Source organism: Haplochromis burtoni, unplaced genomic scaffold, assembly GCF_018398535.1.
Source record: "Haplochromis burtoni strain Fernald_Lab_line unplaced genomic scaffold, NCSU_Asbu1 Contig_56, whole genome shotgun sequence".
NCBI lineage: Eukaryota > Metazoa > Chordata > Actinopteri > Cichliformes > Cichlidae > Haplochromis > Haplochromis burtoni.
In genome coordinates this window covers 922,579-939,024 of record NW_024582417.1, presented here as the reverse complement: position 1 = coordinate 939,024, position 16,446 = coordinate 922,579, and the positions used below count along the sequence as shown (strand labels likewise).

The following is a 16,446-nucleotide window of genomic DNA, read 5'->3' as shown; positions in this document are numbered from 1 at the left end:
ATACAACCCGATGGCAGATCCAAACTTGATGTGAGCTTTCCTTTGTTTTTGCCATGAACACACTATATTATAGAATATCTCCCCTAAATACCCAACTGTGTAACTTTGAACACAGCTGGACACGAACAGAAAAACAAACATAGACCATTCAAGTCTTCAGTGTGTGAAATTTCAACAGTGTTTAGACTTGTTTTGATTTGCTAGCCCATTTCTGTCACATTTATTGAATCAGCTGAGTAACACCACTCAAAATAACTGTAAAAAATATGATCACAGTTTTAGGTTTTAGCCACACTTTGCAGATTCACACTTTCTGACGTATAAACATATAAAACACCTACTTAGACATTCAGTTCAAGATTAAAACACACACTTTGTAATAAACTAAAGAATTAGTTGTTTGTTTTTTAAAAAAAAAAGAAGTCCTGGTACAGTTAACGCCAAACAGTGTCCCACTGAGCCATCTACTGTAAGCAATACATTCCAAATAATAAGTCATAGTAAGAAGAATAAGGCTTTGATTTAGAGTTGGTTGGCTCATGTTACATATATAGATAATGACCATAAGACATAATATGTGTGCAGAGATATGTTTTCTGAGTGTTTTGTAGATGGTCATGCAAGTAAAATGGGTTCTTTAGTTAAAGCATACAGTGCCTGTAGCTTCATGTTATGCAAAACAAAGTCATAAAAGTCATTTTCTGCAATAGAAATAAATCCCTTTGCACAGTGGTGCAGTGCCGTTAACATTTTTTCTTCAAAATGCATCTATAAGCTGTAAGTCTGGGCTTGCATACATTCTCATACCCCAAAACTAACAAAATAATTGTGATTTAATATAGAAATGCTGACAACTTAGTTTAGAAGTTAAGAAACGTTGAATGTTGATGCTCAGGTGTTTGACAAGCATGGAAACAGAAAGTTTTGTTGTTATCAAACACAGACTTAACTCAGCCCTGAATCTTAACCATGGGATCAGTGAACAACATTGCGTTCATCATCATAAACAGCACGAGGCAAAATATACCTCGAAAACATTAAACAGAGACAAATTTCTTTTTTTCTCTCCTTTTTTAAGTTGGGACATATTTTTTACTCTCTCCTGGAAATGGTAATTCTGGGGCACGGTTGAAGTGTCCTGTTAGGAAGATCCACACTGTGCCGATGATGAATAGAGACATAGCAGCCCAGAAACACACTTTGTCGACCATTTTCCCAATCAAGACCCAGCTTTCAATTTCCTTGAGTTGGAAAGAAAGTGAACAAAAGCTTAAGTTCAAGTGAGGATAAAATGAAAATTGACTGCAAAATATTACTCATCTAAAACGTCACTGAAGTTGAGTTAAAACAAACAAACAAACAAACAAACACTCACAGAGCCAATGGTATTTTGTTGCCTTGTACTGTCAGCAATGAAGTTGCAGGCATCCACACATTGCTTAATCTCAGGTGCAGCTTGGGCCAAACTCTTATATAGGTTAGCTGTGCTGCTGACATCTATACTGTCCACTAGAGGGAGGGAGACACTGCGTTAGATGACAATTTGCAGTGATCAGCACTAATTAAACCAGATACATTTTCTACTTTGATTTTCAAATATTTAAGTATTTGAGCTGAAATGTGAGCTAAAGACTGTGCTGAGTGTTGCTCTGTAATCAACGGTCTTACCAATGGATCGCGTGAGACCATGCCTCTCTCTTTGCTTGTCAAACATCATTTCACTGCGAGGCTGCTTGAGCACATATTCCTCTGCTCTCTGCATGAGGCCAAAGGAGCTGCGCCGCCGCTCCCTCACCCCATTTACCTCTGTTGTCACCTCACTATCGTCCACCAGCGGAGACATGCCCAAGAAGCGGGGAACCATTTTCAAGAACAGCTGCAGCAGGCAATAGAAGTTAACAACAGTCACTTTACTGAAATAACTCTTTAAAAAACAAGTTTACTCATCTCCGTGGAGGGCACTTACATGTTTGAGGGTTTGGGACATACTGTGAGTGCTGGGGCTGCGCAGTGAGAAGTTCAGCACTACAATTTGATTCGTAGCAATGAGAGTAGTGACACACATCACGAAGATCAGGTACCTGGGGAAGACATTAGAGAGATCTTTGTTGGAGGGCAGGCTCAAACTGTTTGGATTGAAGCAAAACAAACCAGCAGGGGTCAGCAGAGAGGACATGCTGACTCACTTTCCAATTAGAGGGACAGACAGAGAGGTCTCGGGGATCTTCTGAGCGATAAGAAAAAGGAAGACAGTCTGAGCCAGCAAAACAGAGATGGACACGGTCAGCTTCTGTCCTCCAGCTGTGAGGGAGCAGCAGAGAGTTAGACCGGTTGGACCAAAAAAAAAAAGGACATTCTTCTCTTTCATCTACTTCAGGCATCAAGGAATGCTTTGTAATATTTCATGATTTAAGACTTAAAAGTCAGCTGTATTACAGTAACATCAGTCTTAGAGCTTTAGCTGAATGCTTTCCACATCAAACCTTTAGGCTCTGTAGTTCAGTTACTTTGAATTAGCAGTTAGTGATTAGTTTTTATTAATTAGTGACAAACACAATAAAAAGGCTAAGTCCAAATTATTTTAAAATTATTATGGAGAGCAAATCAAGTTCATTATTGTTTTGTTTTACATCTGGATACAGAAAATTATGAGACAAATGTGTTCATCTGGCATGTTTCAAACTTTAGTAGTGAAACAGGAAAAGCATCGACCTTACTGACCTTGTGCAGGTAGGAAGTAGGCCAGTACGACCAGAGACGAGATAAGGGAACAGGGCAGGATAACATTGATGATGTAGAACAGCGGCTTCCTTTGGATGACCAGATTGAACAAGATCTCCTGATACTCCAGGTCATCTGGGGAATACCGACTGTTGATCATCTTCCTGGCTGGACGATGGACAATGGCCCACTCACCATTCTCTAAAGGGTGTAAATGCAAAAACCTGAAGGATTTTCAAAACTTGAATATTATGATTGTTAATGTGGACTGAGGTATGGATTGATGTGTGGATGGATGGATGGATGGTGTATTTACAGTACCTGTGAAAGCCTCAGGGTCGATGTCCACCCATTCAATAATCTCCCCCGTTTCTCCAACAGCCAAGGTAAGATCCACTTCATTGGCACTGTAAGTCTGGGATCTACAGTTGTGGCAATCAAGCCAAAGTTTAATAGAAGCAAATGCATAAAGAAAGACTTACATATAATATAAACGTAGATTTCAAATGATTAATAAATCCCACCTGAATGCAAGTGTGCAGTTTTGATAATCAAACGGAAAGTAGGTGATCTCAATGGCACATGTGCTGCGATAGATAGCAGGAGGCAGCCAGTAAATCCCACCATCACTGCTGATCAACACATTGGCATAGTAGGCCACATCAAATTTGCCATCAATGCTGTGGACAAAGACCAGAACCGGTTAACAAACAAACTGTCCAGAACGCAAAAAACAAAAGAGACAGAATTGCGCTCCTTTTTGTTACTGCCTTACTTGTTTTCAAGAACTATATCAGGAAGCCAGACAGTTTTGCACGGGACACGAATAACCTCAATGCCATAATACTGAGAAGCATTCCAGGCAAGGCGGTAATCATTCCATTGCTGTGGTTTGAGAAAAAAATCAGCAGTGATATTAAAAGCTGGACAAAGACGAGGGAGAAATGCCTTCTACCAAAACTCTCAAACAAAGAAAGGAAAATGACAACCACGAAGAGAGATACAACTCACAATCTCAATCCACACATTGGTTGTAAGAGTCTCCTCCTTTTCATTCTGTAGGAACGAAAGAAGAGATCGATTGAGCTGTGTAGCTCATATGATAGTGGCTGTGGTAAATGCACACCAGAGAGATTATTATTAATCGCATTTTTTAACCGTAATGCTTTTGAATATGTTTCCACCCTTAAGTAATGCTCATATATTCTTAATGTGCGGAAAAGATGTATTGCAAAAAGTAGCAAAATGAAGCTTTTACCAGGGAAATAAGATTAGTGAGGGTCAGCTTGATCTGAACCCCCACTTTGTCTTCAGGATGTAATACTGGACGTATATTCTTGTTGTAGTTTTTGAACAAGTCCCCGATCAGCTCTGTCTCCTGATTACATTGCACTGCATGAAGAAAAGTATCAAAATTACATAAGAATATATCTGGTTATTATTACACAAGATACTGTTGTGCAAAAGGTTTTGTACTTTATAATATTTCTGTTTGTATTGTTGTGACATTGTGATGTCCATGCAATACAGTCCCATAAGTTTGGATATCTGCATATCAGTACTCTCCAATAATATTAACAAGGACAAATATTGTTTTAATGTAACTGAAGATATTATGTTTATTCTACGATAGAATGTCAATCTCTCACCCTATGTCAGCTGGGATAGGCTACAAACTCTAGAGATTAGCCAATCTATGATTCCAGAGTTCAAAGATTATGCTAAAAATAGCAGTCATTGCCATTATATTGTACTCCTTGAGTACTACTACTGCTCCTGACCATATATCCAAACAAAGGTCAAGAGAGACTAGGAGAGACTAAATGGAGGTTATTTCCGACCTCTTGCTTCTTCTCTCCCAGCTGTCACTATCCATAGCTCACATTACATAGTGGCCTATCAAAAACTCTCAAATGGGACTTTAAGTCAAACTCGGGTCATCTACAATAATCATCAGTGTTATCCTTTGGCAAAAATGGTGACAGTAATACAAAGCAGAAAATATGTCATCTCCCATGAGATCCTGGGTCAGGGTGTCCCAGACAGGCACAAATATGTCACTTAGTTTGAACAGTAATTTACCCATATGATTTTTTTTCTTAAGGCTTGGTCAATTTCTACTTATTGCGCTTGGTTAATAGATGACTCTGGATATAAGAAGGATGAATGAATAAATGTAACAGTGAAATATGAGATGTGATATGCAGGAGTTTGTGTTTGAACTAAGACCATCCCCCATTTGAATTTCTAAGCAATTTTTCCCTCTAATTTCATCATTGATTAAAACAAAAACTGGTATTTTGATATTCCTTATGGTGTATATTATGCCAGCTTATTAATCACAAGCTGTTTTAATGATGGATAGCTGCAAAGACACCATGCTGATCTTGCGTACCTAAAACTAAGCAAGATCAGCAAGACCATGCTGATCTTGCTTAGTTTTAGGTACAAGAACTCATTCTGGGTACAGTAAGCAGAACATAGTGTGTCTGTACTGAGTAAATGGATGACTTCAGAAGTTATACGTTGTCTGACTTTTAAGTGTGCCTCGTGAGCTGCACAGCATGCCGTATATTTCTAAATATCAGTCAGTCAAAGGGTGAGTTAAATATATGGTGTCAAGTTTTTGACCTCATCATTTCCTGTAGTTGACACTACAATAGGTTAGCTCAGACAGAGGGACGGGAGAGTGATGTTTGGAAATTAGAGGCAGAGCCTGCAGGCAACCACTGAAGGGATGTGTGTTCGATCAAAGTGGTCAATATATATATATATATATATATATATATATATATATATATATATATATATACCGGTATATTGATTACTTCATGATTTATGATGATGGCAGAGAAGGTCAGTAAGAAGCTAAGTAAACAGTACAATATCCCTGTTTAAGATTTTGCTGAATGCTAACACACTACTTTTTCAAAACTGTGCCAGTTTTATTATTTTATTATTATTTTCATTTTATATAGCACATTTCATTCCACATAAACACAATGTGCTTACTGATAAAAAAAAAAGCTAAAAATGTAGGTAGATTTGCAACGTTTTGAGGTAATAGAACCAAAACTTTACAAGATATAGAATACAAATTAACACTCAAACACTGTAAGTATGTGAGAATAAAAAGGTTTTAATGTTCATTTTTAAATGTAGACATAGTTGGTGCTGGTAGTTTTGTTCCAAAGAACAGGACCACAGTAAGTAAAAACACCGTCAGCATACTTGGATCTTATTCTATCTTATTCTGGGAAAAGATCTGCAGCTGATGACCTGGGAGGTCTAGTTGGGTTATAGACACTGAGCAACTCAGAGATGTTGATGAGAGTCAAACCACTAAGTGCTTTTTGAACTGGCAGATGTATTTTAAAAGTAATGCTTTGCTGAGTGATATAACAAAGCCATAGTATATGCAAGAGCCCGCAAACAGTTTCAAACAATACTTTAGGGCCATAATGATCCAAACTGTAAGCTGACCAGAATTCTCACATGTAAACAAAAAGCCATCAAATTATAGTGAAACCAGTAAGAATCACCACATCCCAAATAATGAGAGCGATGCATCCTAACCTGGAATATCCTGATAGAAATCTGAGAGCTGATGAGATCAAGCATGCAGAGCAAAATAAAATACGGAGAGGGCGATAAAGAAGACTGCAGTGACAATTTGTGTCTGATCTGATTTGTGCAACACACAAATACAATACAAGGAATGAATGCAGGGAAGACGGACATTGTGTAGCAATTGATGAGTTAATACACATTAACATGCTGCCTGAGCTCTAAGGGGAGTATAAAAGAAAGTATGTAGGGGCAGTCATGGTATCTTTTTTATCTCGGGGAATGTTTGTTTCTATCAGGCAGCTTTGGTTTCTGCCTCATTCAGTGACTGCCTCACACGCTTTTTTGGCCTACATATTTCCCCCTTCTTTGGATATTTTCTCAGTGCGGCGTAGGAAGGTTTATTATGGAAAATCCCTACACATGAGAAAACCTGCTGATTTCAATTCAGGAAGCGTGTGGGGATGTGTTGATAGCAGCCAGGCTTCATTAGCCATACCAGGTTATAGTTCCTGTGCTGCCTGGCCAAGGAAAACATCATCTGAGATTCAGATTTTATTTTGTGGCCGAGGACAGACAATGGCTCATTAATCCTGTGGCTATATAAAAAGGCCCACATGGTTTTCTGAAATTAAGGGTGAGAAAGCTCCTTCATTATTCATACAGTAAAACAGTACAAGGAATTTTAGTCACTATACTGTTCTTAATGTCTCTTGATAGTGTCTTCCTGTCCTATGAGCAACAAAATTAAAAATTCTGTATACTGTCAAAATGTAATTTATTTTTTTAGACACAAAAAATGACATTTTGACAGTAATTCCTCATGTGCATGTGTGTGTTATCTTTTAATGTGATTTAGAAAAGAAGAGAAACAAGAAGAAGTGTCTGGTACCTTCCTAAGAGGATTCCAGCGCATCGTGTTCTGAAGACAAACACTAACACCCGAGGTGGAGCAGAGATTCCTGATATCACACTTGGATTACATTTGACCTCATACCAAGATCATAAGTTCATCTGTTTATCTGCTATCAAATCGTAACAACAGTGTCAGTTTAATCTCAAAATTCCTACAGTCCTCTATTGAAGTGCAAGGCATGAAGAGATTCTATCATTATTCTGTGATGTTCCACAGTCACGAGTCATATTTCCAGCATTTTAATCTTTGATTTCTATTCCTTTAATGTATCAATACAAAAACTGAGAGTCCAGATTTCAGCTTGACACTTACACATACCTGTACTTGGTCTGAGAGGAATTTGGTAATGAATGTGATATCCACCAAATAGCTGGATTCAAGAAACCTTTCCCCCCTCAAATACAAGAACAAACCACCATAACCATCCTGAATTTACAAATGGATTTCAATAATGACATAAGCAATCACAAGTATTTGTTTTTCAATTTTCCATCATCTCCTGGCTTTCATTGCAGCTTTATGACATCCTCTTACCTCATATTGTCATGTCATTTTATTTATATAGCAGATTTTAAACAACAGTAGTTGGCCTAAAGTGCTTTCCAGGTTAATGCATTTACATCACAGGCCTACAAAAACCTAACTGCAAAACATACAGCAACATGATAAAATGAAAATCAACCAACTAGTTAAAAAAAAAAGTGTAAAAACCCTGGGGTAAAGTTGTGCTGTGGGATAAGAATGATCTGGACCATTAAGAACAGCTTACACACTCTCATACTGTTGCTGTCATGAAAAATCATAGAGGAAGTTACGCTTTCCTTCTGATTTGTTAACTGACTGTGTTTTTATCTAATTGTATCAATTATACTTAATGGTTATGGAATAGACGGTCACACTTTGTATGTTGTTAACCTTTTATACCAGCGGTCCCCAGCCTTTTTTGCGCCACGGACCGGTTTATGGACAATATTTTCATGGAAAATAAAACTAGTACCAGTATTGAAAAAAGAAGATTTATTCATAACACAAGTGAAACGACCCAGAAAAACCGAGTAAACGACAAAAACAATAACAAAATAACGCTAAAAATCTATAAAAACCCTGAAAACCATACATTTCACACCCGAACCTCAACTCTTGTGGCCCAGTACCAAATGACTCACGGACCGGTACTGGTCCGTGGCTTGGGGACCGCTGTTTTATACCATGCACAAAAACATAGTGCAACAGTATAAAGGAAGCAAATATTCTAATTCACTAGTGTGCACCAAAAAAAAGCCAAATTAGACAGTCTACAAAATCCTTGTTAGAGAAGTTGCAGATATGATATCAACAGAAGAAAAATTACTGCTTCCAGTTTAAAACAATATATGCAAGTTTACAGCTGTGTTAGTTTGCCTCTACAACTTTTTACATGTTTTCATGAGGTCTAAAGTACAGCAAGTTTTCTGTACCTTGCCAGTCACCACAAGAAGAGTTGGCTATCTCTGTGCCAGTCAGCGAGGATGTGCCAAAAGTTTGCAAGTGCGTCACTTACCCAGTCCTGCTAAAGTCCCAAGAATAGTTACAACTCCGAAAGCTATCCAAAGACTGCGCACTGCCATCATATTTCAAGACCTCTCTGCTGCTCTGCACTGTACTGTGCTGTGCTGCACTATATTGAAATATAAAGTGAGATACAGAAAGACAGCGAGACTGAAGGCAGATGAAGAGCTCTAAATCCCCCTACCAAACATCCCGACTGTCACCCTCCACGGCTGTCACTATCCGGGGTTCAGATTACACACCAGCTGAAAGCACTAAACCAGGACTTCCAGTCACTCTCCAGGCACCCACAATAATAATCATCATCATCATTAGATAGCAACTACAACATTAGACAAAAACTAGGAGTGTCCAGGATATTCCAGATATTTCTGAAGGTAGCAATGAGACCTGTAAGCGAGACCTTATACAGCAGGAGTACTCGCGTCATCAGGATAGAAAATTTCAGTTGTCAGATTGATGTGCACAGCACGAGGGCCAGTGTCACTGACAGGATTAGTGGTTGGTGTTTCCTCTTTAATCTGTCACTCACCTTTGTATCCACTAGACATGCGTAGAACTTTAACATTTTGGTGTCAGTTTTAAAGATCGATGCAGGAAATGGCTAAATCCCACAGGTTACAGCAGGGTGAACAGGTGACTGGTGGTGCACACCTCCTATGCGTGTCCAGAGTATTGATTCTTACAGTAAACCTTGCAGGACCTCAGCGGTGAGATAGTGTCTGCAGAATAATGGGGTTAGAGGGCTGCACATAAACCTCATGAAACCATGGAGCCCAAGAGTCTGACCTGTCAGGTTGTTTTAGCAATTCATTTAAAATGCAGAGACTAGATTTGTTGTCATAATAAAGGCTGTGATTAATCTAAGGAGTGTCTCTTTGCAGTGGCAAGGGCAACAGACTGATTTTTGGAATGTGCCATGTGAGTTGCACAGTATGTGATGTACTTCTAAATATACAATTGGGGAAACAGAGTTGAGCTTCTTTAAGGTAACTGGAGCCTCCAGAAGGCAGCTTGTGTGTCTCGCACTCAGAGCTCAGAAGCAGAAAGGCTCGAGCTGTGGGCCTTCAAATTCCAGAGAGCAGAGCTGTTTTATATCCAAACAGGTGTCAAATTAAAGGGAAAAAAAACATTAAACCTTTGAACCCTACTAGCGGTTCTGTTATACTGTGTGGGAGTCAACTCATCCTGTCAAAGGGAAGGGTCACAGCAAATCAATACAAAGTTCAGAGTGATCTTTCTGTCCTGATGGGAGCTTTCTATTCGAGGGGAGGCCTGTCCAGAGGACATCAGGGCTCAGTGAGTGACTTGATGATGATGAATTATATGCTATGACCCCCGTATTATGTCAAATCTATGCCATAGAGCACTTAAGGTGTCCTAACTAAGATTATTTATGGTGGGTTTCCTGCATTTTTTCCACCTGTCTATATATATGCATTATACATTAATAACAAAACTCTGTTATTTTCCCTCATTGTAATAAAGCTTCTGCTTTTATACTCGACATGCCTCATTCACCCATTCACACAAGCACCTTTCTTTCTAAGTGCTTTCTATCTAACATATAAACACATTCACACTGACATGAGCAACTTTGGGATCAGTACTTTGACCAAGGATACTTTGTCATGCAGACTGGAGTAGGCAGGAATCAAACCACTAATTTTCACATTAGTAGATGGTCTGCTTTATCTTCTCAGCTACAGCCTTCCAAAACATGTTCTGTTTAGGTTAATGTTTCCACATTACAACCACTCTGAGCAATGTGCTGTGTTTATATTTGTTACCCTCTTCTCTACTGCTAAAGTACAGCATTATACTCTCAAGCCCACCCGATTAGCATCAGAAAATAACTCACATGGAGGCCAGTTAGTGCGACATGTGAGACACGTGTGTGTAACTGTTTTTATAGCTACAGCCAACAACTACAACTAGAGTTTCAAATATAGCTACTACAAGGGAAGCTGGGGGGATCAAAATATTGTTGGGTTAATCTGAATATGAAATGACACAGGCAGTGCCTTGTTTTGGAATTCAAATAAAACTCTGAAACCTTGTTGCACAGAAGACAATAGAGAAGTCTGAAACTTCAGCCTACAAGTCATTAGGGGTCAATCCTCCAATTATCAATAAATAAAACGTTTTATGCTTTTAAATGACTACACTGCTGTTATTATATTTTCTCACCCAGCTCGGGATCTTTTTGCTCTGTTGAAATGGGAAATTTGTTTGGGAATGATTTCAACAAACACCAAACTTGATAGCATGAGTAATCCCAGCACTGTGGTTAAATGTTTTGATTATCCAGATGGGGTTTTCAGTAGTGCAGTAATGCTGTGCAGCAACTTTACTGGAAAATCCAGTGTGGTTTTATCTTTGCTCCCCGTGTAACCTTTGAGTATAAAAAACAGTGTGAGAAACACAGCTTGAATCTGAATCGCTTCATGTTCACATCACCAGCTGGCTATATGCTTTTGTAATGTCTGTTATTGCATCTCAGTGTTTAATAGGAAATACAAACTGTTTTTTTTTTTCATTTAATACCATATAATATCATATTGGATCCATCTCACACCTGGACACCACCCCGCCATAACAGAGATTACAAAAAAAATAATTAAAAAAAGGGGCAAATAGACTGAAAAGACTTTTTATCCCAGAGCTGCATAATGCAGCAATTTCCACATGAATGTGCTCTGTGTGATAAAGTGTTTCGCAATTTGGGAGACTGAAGAAAGGTTGCTTTTGTCTGTTTTTAAAACAATCTGTTATATAGTTTGATATAGTTTATGGTTTTTGCATACTTTTTTATGACTGCTGTGAGTGATCTTTGCACTGTTGAGACTGCACTTAATTTTATTGTACACCCAACATGCTACAGTGACAATAAAGGTATTCTCTGTTTTCTGTTCTGTGTGGTATCAAATGGTTTCTGAATGTGTCCCAAGGTTTCCCAGGGATTTAGCCTCCCCTTCTCAGTTGCTGCCTATCTTGGACAAGATCAGCCATTGGTTGTGGAGAATAAAAGCTCTGTGACCAGCCCCCGCCCCAAACTAGGAATGAATGCCCCTGCTTTCACTTTTTCCCCGCTCATCCGCAGAAGAAATACCATTGTTGAGTCCCTCTTTAGGAGCACAGACGGCCAGGCTTGAGTGTGGCGTTCAATGTCTGTACCTCCTCGTGTGATAGCAGGACCAACCTCTGAGCTTCCAACAATTATCATTATCAGAGGCAATAAGGATGAGAACACCTTTTATGAGTCACATCAGTCCGCAATGTTTTACTAATATGGCTCAGACGTCACTTTTTTAAACAAAAAGTTTGATAATTTGCATGTAGTAGTTCAAAATAATATTTGTATGAATTAGGTTTTGTGCAAAATATGATGACAGGAAAGCTTCTTTAATAAAAACAAAAGATTCACTTCCCTTTTGAGTCACATCTTTCTACAAATAGAGTTTCATGTGTGGAAATCTTTGTTCCTTTTGGCATCTCGACCAGTGCAAGTTTGGATTATTATTTATTAACATGTCTGTCTGTGTAGCCACCAAAGTTAAATACAAACCCTTGGTCATCGTGACTTTAACACACTGCCTAATGATTGATATACTGTCATGGAGTGTATGAATTAGTGATAGAGAGAGCGAAAGGAGAGAAGAGGGAGGAGGGAAAGTGGTGGTCATGGGAGGAGAGGCAAGGGAGCAAGTGTTTCCTCAAGCTGACCAGGAATATAGTGCACATATAGTGGGAGGTTACAGGAGGACACCCTGTGTTGGCTCTGCTTTATCAGCTACTGGCCACACTCAGCTGATCTCTGGACCTTGGGGTTGAGCAATGCGAGAGACAGGCAGCTCTGAAATCACAAAGGCAGCACGGGAAGCCACACAGATTTTAAACAAAGTTGCAGAAAAAGCTGGATAGAAACCGCAACCTCGGGCTTGAGGAGGTGACGAGGGAAAAGGGCAGTTTCAAAATAGAGCAAGAATAGAGTTAAAGATTAATAGGGGCCATAGTGGTGGACAGGAGGTTTTGTTTGAGGTTTTGGGGAGGAGTATGAAGGATTGGAGAGGAGGGTGGGGGGGTCAGAGGCAGTGGTCTGGGAGAAAGTAATTTCGGTGACAGCCAGTGCCAGGGGACCAGAACTCATGTGAAACAGAGGAATTAAAAGATAAAGGAAAGAAAAAGGGACAAGAGGCAGACTGGACGGCCCCACACTGGACTTCAGTATGGGTGTAAAGAGCAAGGCTGCTGCAGCTATCCTTATCCTGCTGCTGTTCCTTGGCTCGCTGTGGCTACGTGAGTTTCTCTCTGTGTGGGTGCGAGTGTGTGTCTTTGATTCTCATGCTGTACTACTTAGTCTAAACAATCAGTGTGTTGTTTGTTCCGGATCAACAATGTCACATGATACCAAGCAGCCTTGATGTACAAAATACATTTAATATTACACATTTATTTATGGTAATGAAATAGTTGCCCTTATTTTTCAAATAAGCTACTTCACAAATAATCTTTTACTGGTAAAGATTCTTGAAGGGTTATGTAAGTAACCCTCCAAGAATAATCTGTAAGCCTTAAAAATGTCACTGCGTTTTGCCTCATTAAAAAGAAGTAAAAGTGATTCATTGTCAAAGGAAATCAGTAAGTGGCTCCACTGTGACCTTTTAAAGGGCTAAGGAGCCACTTACTGATCTTTCTAAAAAATGTTCAAACTCAGTCCATGTGATCTGTCTTTGTCTAGTTTGTATTTATAATTCAGAATATTGGCCCCGGTTTTTAGTTGAAAGCATGAAATGTCACTTCTGCGTTTTTATAGTCAGGATGGAGACCATTTACAATAATTCATAGTCGAGTTATTTCTGCTGTTGCAGGTAAATCTGTGCTGTGTTTAATCTGAACTCATTTGCTTGTTTGCTAGTTTTCAGTATTTTGACCAGAAGCTCGATAACCTGAATGTTTATGGGTCAGTTTGGAGGATGAACCTGTGAATGTTTCTGCTGCTGATTCTGTGATTTGCAGTAACCTCACAGCTCCCTTAAAAAACACCAAACACTCCGCAGCACTCTGCATGCTCAACACAGCTGTTGCCACTGTCACTGGCAACAATGTGTCTGTAAGGGTCTTGTTGTAAATAAACTGAACAGTGCCAAACTTTCATTAGCAACTTGCACATCAGTTAAGATGATAGGCAGGTAGATAAGTTGGTCTTTATATACAGAGATATACAATATGACGTAATACAGGATACAAGGACACCTTCTTACAATCATTTCCATGAGATAACATAACTGTTAGATAACGGTGCTTCATGAATGTTACATTTCCGCCAGCTATAATCAAAATATCAATAACAATAGAAAATATTTTAAAAAGTGACAGCGTGAGAAGGATTGTTTAATGAACCTACATGATATCACTACCTGCACCAGCAGCTCCTCTTACAGCTGCGAAGTGGGTTTCAGCTCATTGGTTTATCCTTTTAGTTCACTCTCACAACTTTGCTTCTTCTTCTTCTTTTTTTTTTTTAAAAGAAAGCACTGAAAGCTCGACCATATTGTAGTAGCTCACCATGAAACTGCAGACAAACACTAGCTGAAAATAGCATGAGCCATTAAGAGACAGTTATTTAGTTCACGGGTTTGTCGACACGCAAAGATAAACCAAGCTAAAGCTGTGTGACTATCTGAAAGATTAAATGATTACAATATCAATATTGCTCTGTGAACCAAAACTAACTGTAACCCTTGGTCTTTTTTCTCTTTTCAATGGTCCACTTCAGAGGGGGGGTTGGATTACCACTGGGATTCTTGTGTAAAAGGTTATAATCAGTTAAATAAGGTAAGAGTACATCCTGAATCTGATATTAGATTGCTTGCAGACTATGAAGTGGATTTCTTTGTTGTTTTTTTTTAAATAAATGTCGTGCTTTCTTCCTTCCTTTGTCCCCTGCCGATTGCACCCACATTCATGCACTGCCCATCCCCCCCACCATTAGCTTCACCAGCTGTCCAACAGCAGTGTGGGCGATGGAGCTGAGAGCCAGCTTGAGCTGTGCCCCGGTCAGACCTTCCAGGTGTCACTTCTGCTCTCCCACCTGCTGGATGCCCCAACTCACAACTCTGACGTGCTGCTGCAGCCATATCTGTCCAGCTGGGACGAGCTTGTCAAGTAGGATTTTCAGATAAAGATTTGTTTACAGCCATCAGGAAGAAAAGTTATTTGTTGTTTGCTGATTATCTGAAATCTGTAAGCTGCTTTATCCTGTTCTGTGTTACTCTTCTAGGTTCATGGACTCTCTGGGGCCAATGGTGGGACTGATATCTAAAGAGATAGAAAGTAAGACTTCTATAATTCGCCAGCTGGCCCTGACGGCAGACGGGAACCCTGAAGCAGAGGTAGGCCCGGATCTACATTCCACAAACTCTGTAAACTCACAGGGTGGTGGGACAAAGAATAAGGCGTCGGTACACACCAGTGCTTATCACTCTGTGCGCTCTATGATCTTGGTGGAGCTGAATCAAGGCCTGGTGAGTTTCCACCACCAGACAGACTCTGGATGCCGGACTCTACTGCGCCTGCATCGCGCTCTGCTTTGGCTGAAGCTCTTCCTGGAGAAGCTGGCTGAGACACCAGTGGAGGGACGGCTCAGGAGTCCCTCTGACCTGTGTCGTGAGGCCTACAAGAGCACCCTCGCTCAACACCATACATGGTACGTCCGCAAGGCCGCCGAGCTGGCCTTCATTGCCCTGCCAGAGCGGGGCTTTTTTTTCAGGCTGGTGTGCGTGCAGAACCAGGAGGAGATGAGCAAAGTGCTGCACAGGGTGTCTCGGGCCATCGGAGAGGTTTATGACCGGACACAGAAAGCTCTGGAGGAACATGGCATGCTGGACTTGCCATAAAAAATGAGATAATCAGACTGGACACAGGGGCACTGCTGCTGTTTTACCCGTCTTTGGGTTGTGCTTCTGCTCTGTATCCTTGGCGTCATATATTGGATTTAGATACAAATAAGATGCACGCTTTTCTATGATGCAAGAATTGACTTGTTTTTCACCCAGAACTCAGCTTTTTTTTTTCTTCTACGGACCAAAGTGCTGAGTCAACAATCAACATGTGACATTCAGCTTTACTTTGATGTTTCTCATCAGATTTTATGGGGTACTATCTCAAACTTTGTTGCTGATGATTATGGTTTAGACTGTGCATTATTTACAAAAGTATAATTGATTTTTTTTTAATAGCGCATGTATAACTAAAATTAAAAATTGGTAATTGCTATATTAAAAAGAACTGCTCTTTTACAGTGTTATTCCTCTGGTAAATTACCACGTAACTATCGTGTTGGTCGGAAATCTCCACGCGACCAAATGGATTAGAAAGTTACTGCTTCACAGTGATGCTGTGTGTTATTTTTACATCTATGTCATTTTTTTGTATCATGTTAATGATTAATTAAAAAAAAAAAGAGAAGACAATCCATTTGATTATTTCTACTCATCGTGTGATCCAGCAATGGAAAAACATTTAACTGGCAATAAAATGTTCTTTATGTTGTGCACCAACCAACCAGCAGAGGTTCCAGTGCCCTGCTAGAAGTCACATCACAGTGAATATAATCTGGCCTATGTGGCACTCTTACCTATACACACTCTGCACTTTTTGTCTGAATCCAAATGCAAAGGCTTTTCCTGTCC

General features: G+C 39.7%; 2 protein-coding genes across 4 annotated transcripts; one reads left to right on the top strand and one right to left on the bottom strand.

Annotated features, from left to right (window-relative positions):
* Nucleotides 1-379: 379 nt before the first annotated feature.
* chrne (cholinergic receptor, nicotinic, epsilon) lies at nucleotides 380-9,318 on the bottom strand. Of its 3 annotated transcripts, none has more exons than XM_042220837.1 (12): nucleotides 9,285-9,318; nucleotides 3,980-4,113; nucleotides 3,733-3,777; nucleotides 3,497-3,606; nucleotides 3,246-3,401; nucleotides 3,043-3,143; nucleotides 2,722-2,922; nucleotides 2,187-2,301; nucleotides 1,967-2,081; nucleotides 1,669-1,876; nucleotides 1,376-1,509; nucleotides 380-1,241 (listed from the first exon to the last, which is right to left on the bottom strand). In XM_042220837.1, exons 1-12 carry the CDS (start codon nucleotides 9,301-9,303, stop codon nucleotides 1,074-1,076), a joined length of 1,506 nt encoding a protein of 501 aa, XP_042076771.1. In that variant the 5' UTR covers nucleotides 9,304-9,318; the 3' UTR covers nucleotides 380-1,073. The 3 variants fall into 3 exon arrangements, with proteins under 3 accessions (XP_042076771.1, XP_042076772.1, XP_005922178.1); XM_042220838.1 differs by lacking the exon at nucleotides 9,285-9,318 and adding an exon at nucleotides 8,937-9,060; XM_005922116.3 differs by lacking the exon at nucleotides 9,285-9,318 and adding an exon at nucleotides 8,745-8,927.
* Nucleotides 9,319-12,481: 3,163 nt separating this feature from the next.
* Nucleotides 12,482-16,424, top strand: gltpd2b (glycolipid transfer protein domain containing 2b). Its single transcript, XM_005922115.3, has 4 exons — nucleotides 12,482-13,051; nucleotides 14,532-14,590; nucleotides 14,748-14,920; nucleotides 15,036-16,424. The coding sequence occupies exons 1-4, from the start codon at nucleotides 12,982-12,984 to the stop codon at nucleotides 15,649-15,651; spliced, it is 918 nt and encodes a 305-aa protein (XP_005922177.1). The 5' UTR covers nucleotides 12,482-12,981; the 3' UTR covers nucleotides 15,652-16,424.
* Nucleotides 16,425-16,446: the final 22 nt, after the last annotated feature.

Coding starts and splice junctions, on each gene's coding strand:
- gltpd2b (XM_005922115.3), top strand. CDS start 12,982: ATGGGTGTAAAGAGCAAGGCTGCTGCAGCTATCCTTATCCTGCTGCTG. Junction 13,052..14,531: donor CCTTGGCTCGCTGTGGCTAC/GTGAGTTTCTCT, acceptor GGTCCACTTCAG/AGGGGGGGTTGGATTACCAC. Junction 14,921..15,035: donor AGCTGGGACGAGCTTGTCAA/GTAGGATTTTCA, acceptor TTACTCTTCTAG/GTTCATGGACTCTCTGGGGC.
- chrne (XM_005922116.3), bottom strand. CDS start 8,814: ATGATGGCAGTGCGCAGTCTTTGGATAGCTTTCGGAGTTGTAACTATT. Junction 3,144..3,245: donor AACTGCACACTTGCATTCAG/GTGGGATTTATT, acceptor CCACAACTGTAG/ATCCCAGACTTACAGTGCCA. Junction 1,877..1,966: donor TGTCCCAAACCCTCAAACAT/GTAAGTGCCCTC, acceptor TGCCTGCTGCAG/CTGTTCTTGAAAATGGTTCC.